The following is a 9,095-nucleotide window of genomic DNA, read 5'->3' on the forward strand; positions in this document are numbered from 1 at the left end:
TATCCCTCCACAATCTGAGACACAGCCTCAAAATCCGGGGGTCTCAAGGCCGGGGGGTTCCAGGGGCGAGGGATTCATCCTGCTGTGTGGGGAAGGGGCGAAGGGAAGCAGAGGCACAGCCTTCTCCCGCTGAGCGGGGAGACGTGGGGTCACCCTCCTCATCCTCACCAGGGAACCGGGGCCCTGCCTGGCCCGGAGGTCCCCACCACCGGCAGCACAAACAGCAGCGACTGGGGCCGGAGCTGCACGAAATTAATAAGGAAAAGCGAAGGATGGAGCCAAAAACCATCTGGCAAAAAGTATCGATCCACAGACAAATGTAATGAGTCACAGCCTAATGAATTCCTCTGCGGAGCTGGACCCAAGGGGGAGGGCAGAGGGAATCCTGCCAGGGCACAGAGGGTCAGGGAGTGCTGATCTCCCCCCGAGTGGGATCCTGACAAAGGAGCCCCCGGCACCTCTTTCCCACAGGGATAAGTGTGGCACTGCACCCACTGTCCAGGCAGGAGCTGGGGAGGGGGAACAACAGGATCTTGGTATGAAATAGCCCCCCAAATGCTGGGTACAGCACAGCTGGGAAGTCCCATCCTCCCTCCTGCTCTGTCCAAGCGCAGCACCCTGACAGGAACCCCACTGGGAAAGTGTGGGATGACTGGAAGGGAGCGCTGAGGTCTGGGTTTGGTTGGGGGCTGTGTCCCTGGGGATCTTGGGGGGCTCCCTACAGCAGGGACATGCTCCCACCTCTGCCCCACTGCAGCCCCCGGCTCAGGGCAACGCTCCCTGCTGCAGCTGATGAATGTTGATCCAAAGTGTCAGGATCCAAAGGAGGAAGATGAGGAGCAGGAGAGGAAGGAAAAGGAACGGACTCGGGTGATTAAGCTAAAAGCATTTTCTGGGGAGCTGGCAGGAGCCAGGGCCACACGGACGCTCTGGTTTTAAAGTGCACTTTAAATCATCTGCATTTGGGTCTGGTATATTGAACAGGGTGTGGGGGGACAGGGGTGGCCACGGGACACCTCGACACCCCACAGGGGGAAGGAGGGACCTCTGGGGTGAAGGTGACTGGGCAGCTCGGGGATGAGGAATTGCTTCCCTGCTCCCAGCAGGCAGCCCCAGGGACATGGTGATGGGTGGTTCAGGTCTGTGGCCACCCAAGGGGTGTTAAAGAAAGAGACTCGGGCATCTTTCACTATAAAAACAAATCTTTTATGTAAAAAATAAACCTAAACAAAACCCACAACCCCCGCTGCCATGCTGTGACAATACAAAAGGCCGAGTCCCCAAACACCGTGAAAACAGAGTCGTTGGATCCAAATATATATAAATTGTCAACTGACGAGATTGGAAATAGCACCTTGCTGGCCCCCCTGCCCCTCCCCAGAGTGACCCTGTGCCCCAAAGCCACCACCCGCACTCTGAGCCCAGGGACTCCCCCAGGCCCTGCCCACTGGACAGGGTGGGTGCCCCCTCCTCAGCCCTGGTACCCAGGGACCTCCCGCCTGCCTCAGCAGACCCCACTGCCCCGGGCACCCCCGGAGTGCAGGGTCCCACTGAGCGGGGTCCGGCAGCGCCGGGCAGTGATCCCCAGGGCAGGGTGGGTGGCAGGGGGTCTCCAAAATCCAATCTCAAAACGGTATTGAGAGAAAAACACTTTTCTGTCTGCACTGCAGGGTCAAGTAACAAAAAGAAACAAAAAAAGGGGCAGGGGAAGAGCCGGGGAACGAGCAGGAGCTGCATCCTGAGCTCTCCCGCAGCAGCCCCCGAGTGCCCCCGGCCCCGAGTCGGGGTGGACACGGTCCCTGTGCTGCCCCGCCCGCAGCCCCCGTGCCGGGCTCAGTCCCGTGTCCCCGAGCGGGCGGCGTGTGCCGGGTCACGGGATGGGCCGGGTGTGCTCTGCCGGCTGGGCAGGGAGAGGTGGAGGGGTGCGAGGGCGGGGGAGCCTCTTCACTTGGCTGGATTGGTGATGATGCGAGCGGAGAAGTTAAAGAGGTCCTTGTTGATTTTCCGGAGGTTGCTCACCTCCTCCTCCAGCTCGCTCACCTGGATCGTCAGGTGCTCCTGGTCTCCCACCAGGTTCTGTGCCAGGAAAACACAACAGACAAGCATCAGTGTCTCAGCTCTGGCAGGTGGAGGCTGCTGCTCCCTCCACAACAGGAAATCCCAAACCCTTCAGTCTTCTCCCTCCTCCTCCTCAAGCCGCAGCACCTCCTGCTCATGTCACCAGCAGATTCCAGGGCTCTTCCCCCCAGTTCCCAACTTGCCCCAGACCCCACGAGTCGGATCAGCTGACAAGGACCCCCCAAGGGGTCTGTGCCCGATTCCCAGCCTGGGAGCAGCTCTCACCTTTTCCCTCGTCAAGTACATCTGCGAGTACATCCTCTCTGCCTTCTCCAGGTAGCTCTGCCCGGGCTCCTGCAGGGACCAGACCAGAGGGGTTGGCAGAGCAGACATAGACCTTCTCCCAGTGGCCCTGAGCAGGGTTCCTTGTGGGAGGGACCCAGGGTGATCCTGCTGTCACCTCTGCCAGGTGAACAGCCCCCCTGGCCTGCTGCCACCTCCCCAACAGGGAGCTCATCCATCAGCTGTGACAGGACTGTCACTGTCACTCGCCCAGGGACAGACGCTGGCAGAGGGGAGCAGCTCTGGGACCACCATCAGAGAGGTCACAATGGACAGGACACTGATGGTGTGGGACCCCCAGGTGGGGGCCAGGGGACGGCCATGCCAGGACCGAGGAAGTGGTGGGACAGCAGAGCCAGCCCACTCTGCAGCTGGGAGGACAAATGACTGCAGCAGCCAGGACGGGGAGGGAGCAGGAGGGAGCAGGAACGGGTTTCACCAGCTGGAGGAGAAGCTTTGCTCCAGCCCAACCCCTCCCCAGCCCCGCTCACCCCGTACCTGCTGGTGCAGCCCCAGGCGCAGCGTCACCCCCTCAGCACCCGGCTCGTCGCTGCTCTCGGTGCCGTGCAGGTGTTTGCTGAACTTGGGCAGGGGCACGCTGGGCTTCCCGTCGGGGTTGAACATGTTGGCAGGGGCCAGCACGATGAAGGCGTTTGTCACCGGACCTGGCACGGGACAGTGGGGACAGGTCAGGCCGGACCCCGGCGGGTTTGCCTCTGGCTGGGCCCTCGGGCAGCCCCGAGAACAGCGAGTATGACCCTGGTGCAGGCAGCGGCCACGACTCTCTCTCCCTCCCCAGCAGCCTTCCTGCCCGGGGCTGCGGCTCCACACCCCAGGCCCGGCACCCTGGGGGGGCTGGGGGAGCGGGGGGGCCCGGCCGGCCACCCGAAGGGAGTGGGGGGCTCGGCCTCCCCGCAGAGCCGCCGTTCATCAGCACCCCGCGGCTCTGTGCTGCCACATCCATCACCCCTCTCACCGGCAGAGCTAATGAGCGTGTTAATTACAGCATTTACCCACACAGCCGGCTGCTTTCTGGCAGCAGCCCCCTCCACCCCCTCCCCTCGTGCTCGCTGGGAGCTCCCACCACTGCCCCCCACGCCCGGAGCTCTCCCCGTCAGACACAGCTGCCCCCCAGCCCCCCTCCAGCAGCTCGGCCACTGTTACCACTCTGTGTTTGGAGAGACAAGGATGGAGCTCGTGTGACAGGACTGCAATAGAGGCCTGGAGGGATTTGGGGGCAGTGGAGGTTTCCTGCTTCCCCCCAAGTGGTGCTGGCCATGTGGAGACAGGGAGCAGCCCTGCCTCGCCAGCACAGCTCATCACCCGGGAGCAGCAGCCCAACTTCTCAGAGCCCACCTGCCTGCCCACGCTCTGTTTCCACCAAGGACAAGCCACCCTTGGTGTCACAGCCCCCCAAGCCACACTCCAGCTCCTCTGATCAGCGTCAGGAGCAGAGGGAGGGCAGCGGGCCCTGCGTGCCCCCGGCCACCCGTGTGAGAGGGACCATGCTGTCCCGAGGACACCGGGCTGGAGGCTGCTGTCATGTCACCACAGCAGAGCCCGTGTCACCCCTGCCTTGGGGAGGGAGTGGGATGCACTGGAGGGTGCAGGGCAGCGGGGACAGACCTTGCCAGGGGCTCACGCTGCTGCTCGGACAGGCCAAGAGAGAATGAGGACCCACAGACACCAGTGTTGCCCTACAGAGTGAGGGTCGGGCTGGGGCAGCAGAGCCCCCCACACAGGGAGGCTGCAGGGACCCCAGACCCAGGACACTGCTTGGGGGTGGTGGGCTCCCAGCCTACTCCCGGGCTTGGCAGAGCACACACAGCGCAGCGGGGTGGTGCCGGTGCCAGGGCTGCCAGGGGAGCCAAATCCCTGCCCACAGGCAGCAGAGGGAGCCAGAAGAGACTGCAGAGCACCCACAGCTCAGGGTCAGCCTGGTCCTGCCCCTCCTGGGAAGAGCCCAGTCCAGGCACTCTCCTCTGATTCCATCTGTTTTCACCCTCTAATGCCAGTGGCGCCAGGCTGGATGGGTGCTGCAGTGGGTCCCAATTAGGGATGGTCCTTGGCAGCCAGAGGGAAGAGGGAAAGGGTCTGGAGGCAGCCTGGCTTCCAGAGACTGCCCCGAGGCAGCAGCCCAACCACTGCAGGGGAACAGGGTCTGGCTGTCCTCGCCATCACCTTCCAGGGGGTTTGGGCCATGCCTGAGAGCAGCAGTGCCAACCCCACTGGCTGGGATGGCACCAGGGACTGGAGAAGGAACCCAGTTAACAACAGGAGGGGTAAATGTCCCCTTGCTCTGAGGCACCTGACTGCTGCTCCCCAGAGTTTATGAGAGCCATCAGACTGAAATCCCAGACGACTGCTCATATGGGATTTGCTTCAGGCCCCATGAGCTCACGGGTGCTCACTGCAGGGTCACAGAGCCACGTCCCCTCCAGACACAGCTGGGGTGTGTATGGGGTGACTGCTCCCTTGGGAAAACAAGGAGGAAGATCCCGGGTGACCTCAGTGACGAGGTGAAATCCATGACTCACTCCCGACAGCGCACAGGGTGGGGGGTTATTAACACACGGCATCGCTCCAGACAGCCACGGCTCCCTCCAACGCCTCTGCCCTTCCCGGGGCAGAGACACCCCTGCAGTGCCCAGGGCAGCACAGGTGAGACAGCAGTGGCCTCTGGCAGCAAGGATCCTGGAGATAAGGACATTCCTACCTTTGTGATTCATGGTCTTCAGGCACTGCTTGCTCTGGATGTCCCACAGCCGGACGGTTTCATCGTGAGAGCCCGAGAGCAGGAGGCTGCCGTCCGTGGAGACAGACAGACACGTCACCTGGTTCCTGGAATGGGGAAGAGGATGGTTAAACTCGGGATGACCCCAGGACTGCCAGAAGCCGGTGAGGTGGGCAGATGGGGGCAGATGGTGGCTGGTAGGTATGTCTGGTCCCTCACCTGTGCCCTTTGAAGACCTTCCCGTTCTCCCGCTCCGTCTGGAAGGTCCGGTCTCTCTGGACTGGCTGCAGAAATGAAGGAAGGAAGGGAGAGGGGTTAAAATTCAGGAAGGCTGAAGCCAGCAGGTTCATCACCGTGTCTGGAGGGGGCAGGGGAGACACAGGGGAACCAGGCCCTCCCGTGCCCTGGCAGGTCACACTGGTCCCAGCAGGGAAGTGATGGTGGCTCGGGGTGACAGGGCACACCCACAGCCCCACGCACTCACCCAAGCACAAAGATCAACCTGGAAGATGGACCCATCCATGCCACCACAGAACATGTGGTACTCTGAGAGGTCCAGAGTCACAGCCATGATCCCCACGTCAAAGAGCACAGAAAGCAGGAGCTCCCCAGACGAGATTTCCCAGAGCTGGCATGAGAAGGGACAGGAAAACATGGAATGTTAATGACAGGTTTGGAGGACACCCTGGCATCCCACACTGGCACCATGGCATCCTACCCTGGCATCTCTTCCTGTCTGGGACTGGGAAACTGAGTGCAAGGCAGAACCAGGGCAGAACCCAGCATCAGTCTCTCTGTGGCCAGGAGAGAAGTTTCCAAGGCAGCTCCACAACAGCCCTGAACCCTCTCCGTGCCCATCCTGCCCCCAGGGCACCCCTCTCCCTACAGGCTCCAGCCTGCTCTGCTCCCTGTGGACATCAGCAGTGGGAATCAGAGGAGCTGACCCCAACATTCCCAGAAGAACAGGGACTGCAGCGGCCCAGCCCGGGGGCAGGTGCAGAGAAACTGCTGGTGTTGGAGAAGCAGAGTCCAGGTCTGGCAGCTCTGAGTCATTGCAGAGACAGCCAAGAAATTCAGCCTCTGCAACCCGAGAAAGCTTTGGGACAGCTTGGGGACAGGGACAGCTTCCTGCTGCCTGGCGGAGCCCGGCTTTGACCCTGCAGGGTCTGGCACCTCTGGAATGAGCCTCACCTTGGCTGTCTGGTCGAGGGAAGCGGTGGCAGCCCGTGCCAGGGGCCCTCCAAAGCCGCAGCACAGGTCGGTGATGGGGAGGCTGTGCCGGGACCAGACGTGCCGGGGGTCGGGGATCTGGGAGGGCTCTGCCTGCAGGACGCTGTGGGGAGAGCAGAGAGGGGCAGCACGGTGGGTCAGCCAGGGCACAGCCCCGTGGGGAGCTGGGCCAGGCTCTGCTCCTGCTGGCTCTCCTGCCTGCTCTCCTGGCTGCAGGCACCAAGCGGGACACGGGAGCTGCCGGCAGCCACAGATGGATACTAAGGCTGAGGGCCACAGCTGAGCTCCCCAAACCAGAGGATCAGAGACAGTGGCTGCCATTGGCAAGGGAAGGGCACAATCCACTCTGTGTCACCCAGGAAAAGAAGTCAGAGCCATATTCCCAAGAAACCCGTGAGACCCCAGGGAAAACCTCCCTGCCCGCGAGGACACCACCCGTGGAAGAGCCCCCAAGGATGGCACAGACCCAGCTGGGACACGTGGGCTCGGCCAGAGCTGATCCTGCTACAGGACATGGGGATCTCTCGCTCCAACACCCCTCCCCTGATGCTCCCTGTGCCCCCTGACCCCCTTACTTGTAGAGGTTCCACACCAGGGCCAGGCAGTCCTTGGCCCCCGAGAGGAAGTGGCTGCTGTCGTCGGTGAAGCAGAGGCACGTGAGGTCCTGGTAGTGTCGGTTCAGGATGGCGAGGAGGTTCCCATTGGATACCTGCAGTGAGGGGAAGGGCACAGTGCCATACCCTGGAATGCAGTGCCATACCCTGGAACACGTCTGCAGGTGAGGGGAGGCAGGGCAGGGCCCAGCTGGGAGCACCACGAGCAGCAGCTCCCACTGCTGCGGGCTCAGACCTCTGGTCCCTGTCAGGGATTTTATTCCAGCGCTGCCACAAGCACATTGGTACAAGCAAACCCTGATGAGTTCAGGTAGAGCCGCCCACACCACGAGGCTCAAACCTCCCCTGGCACGGGGAGCTCTCCAGGTGAGGCATCCCAGGGTTTAATCCTGGGCTCAGGACAAGCTACTGCTTTTATTTGCTCGGTGGTGTGCCGGGAACGCAGTGTAATCCCACGTAATCCAGGAGTAATTAACCAGCAGGACAACAACCAGAGCACAGCAGGGGCTGCTGACACCCTGGGCACACAGAAACACGCAGCTGAAATGTGGGAGAAGCACTGGAGAAAAACCAGGTCCTGTGCTGCTGCCTCGAGGGAGCAACACCCGGCCCCTGAGCCACTGGGAGCCTCTTGGAAAGAGAAGGAAAGGGCAGAGTGAAGCCTCTCCCGGAATTTCTCCCCCTCCTGCTTTGACGAGCTGCCCCACAGGCTGCAGAGGCCTGGGATCGGGGATGTAGGGACACTTGAGGGATGGGGGCACTGCCAAAAGGACAGGGCACTCCCTGACTGCCCAGGGTGTGGGTCTGCATGTCCCCGAGCCCCCCAGGCCCCCGTACCTCCCACAGGTAGATGCTCTCGGCGACTCCTGCCAGGATGTAGAGCCCGTTGGGAGAGGCCGTCAGGCAGGTCACGGGCCCGGGGCAGATGATCTTCTGCTGCAGCTGGTCCTGGGGCAGAGAGAGCACAGCGGGCACTCAGCACAGCAGGGAAGGGGCTGCAGGCAGGACCCCCGAGGTGGGGGCTCAGGGGTCTCACTGGAGGGTCCTGCAGAGAGAGGGATGGGGGGCACCTGCCTGTGGTGATGGGGGTCAGAATGGACAGGAGGGAGGGGGGGCCTGGGGGTCTGGCCACGGAGATGGGGGTGCCTTTGTGGAGAAACGGGCCATGGGGGGTGTCTGACCATACAGAGGGAGGTCTCCATGGAGAGAGGGGCCGTTAGGAGGGTGTCTAACCATAGTGGGGCTCTCTATGAAGAGAGGGACCATGAGGGGTCTTTGTGGAGAGAGGGGCCAAGGGAGGGGCTGACCATGGAGGGGGGGGGGCTCTGTGGACGGAGGGGCCCCTCACCACAGGGCCGGGGGGTCCCCACGGAGGGGGATCCCTTCAAACCCCCACCGGACCCGCGGTGCCCGGGGGCGCCCCCCGAGCCGAGGCCACCCGGGCCCGCCCGCCGCGCCGGTACCTTCCTCTGGAGCTCCCAGACGTTGATGTAGCTCTTGCCGAGCTGGGCCCCCAGCAGGTGCTCGCCGCCCAGCAGCGCCAGCCCGCGCGGGCCGCTGTTGCCGCCGCGGTACCCGGGCAGGGCCGAGCCCGAGTGCAGCTCCCAGACCGAGCAGTTGCAGAGCGGCCCCGCCGCGTCCGACACCAGCGCCACCTCCATGGGCGCCGCCATCTTCGCGGTCCGCCAGGGCCACAGAGAGCGCGGCCGCGGCCCAGAGCGCCGCCTCCCTCGCCCCTCGCCGGCCAATCAGCAGCGGCGCCGCCACGGCCGCGCCGCCGCGCGGGGCGGGAGCTGCGCACGCGGCAGGAAGCTCAGCAGGGTCCGCCTCGGCCGCCCCTGGATGGGTGACCAGGGGCACCGCGTGAGCACCCGCAGCCCCGTGGGGACCCCAAAGGGACCCCGTGGGCACTTCATAACCCTATAGGGACCCCAAGGGCACCCCATAACCCTGTAGGGACCCCGTGGGCACTTCATAACCCTATAGGGACCCCAAGGGCACCCCATAACCCTGTAGGGACCCCGTGGGCACTTCATAACCCTATAGGGACCCCAAAGGCACCCCATAACCCTGTAGAGACCCCATGGGCACTTCATAACCCTACAGAGGCCCCATGG

At 63.2% G+C, this 9,095-nt stretch overlaps 1 protein-coding gene across 1 annotated transcript; it reads right to left on the bottom strand.

The window, feature by feature from the left end:
• Nucleotides 1-1,184: 1,184 nt before the first annotated feature.
• On the bottom strand, nt 1,185-8,688 carry WDR18 (WD repeat domain 18). Its single transcript, XM_064637621.1, has 10 exons — nt 8,442-8,688; nt 7,816-7,926; nt 6,940-7,073; nt 6,326-6,467; nt 5,619-5,762; nt 5,354-5,418; nt 5,117-5,241; nt 2,899-3,065; nt 2,344-2,412; nt 1,185-2,076 (listed from the first exon to the last, which is right to left on the bottom strand). Exons 1-10 carry the CDS (start codon nt 8,649-8,651, stop codon nt 1,945-1,947), a joined length of 1,299 nt encoding a protein of 432 aa, XP_064493691.1. The 5' UTR covers nt 8,652-8,688; the 3' UTR covers nt 1,185-1,944.
• Nucleotides 8,689-9,095: the final 407 nt, after the last annotated feature.

Source organism: Pseudopipra pipra, chromosome 27 (genome assembly GCF_036250125.1).
Source record: "Pseudopipra pipra isolate bDixPip1 chromosome 27, bDixPip1.hap1, whole genome shotgun sequence".
NCBI lineage: Eukaryota > Metazoa > Chordata > Aves > Passeriformes > Pipridae > Pseudopipra > Pseudopipra pipra.

Excerpts from the sequence above, each read along its gene's own strand:
- WDR18 (XM_064637621.1), bottom strand. The coding sequence starts at position 8,651 with ATGGCGGCGCCCATGGAGGTGGCGCTGGTGTCGGACGCGGCGGGGCCG. Across the intron at positions 6,468-6,939 it reads CTGGTGTGGAACCTCTACAA|CGTCCTGCAGGCAGAGCCCT; the intron begins GTAAGGGGGTCA and ends CTCTCCCCACAG. Across the intron at positions 2,413-2,898 it reads GCCTGGGGCTGCACCAGCAG|GAGCCCGGGCAGAGCTACCT; the intron begins GTACGGGGTGAG and ends TGGTCCCTGCAG.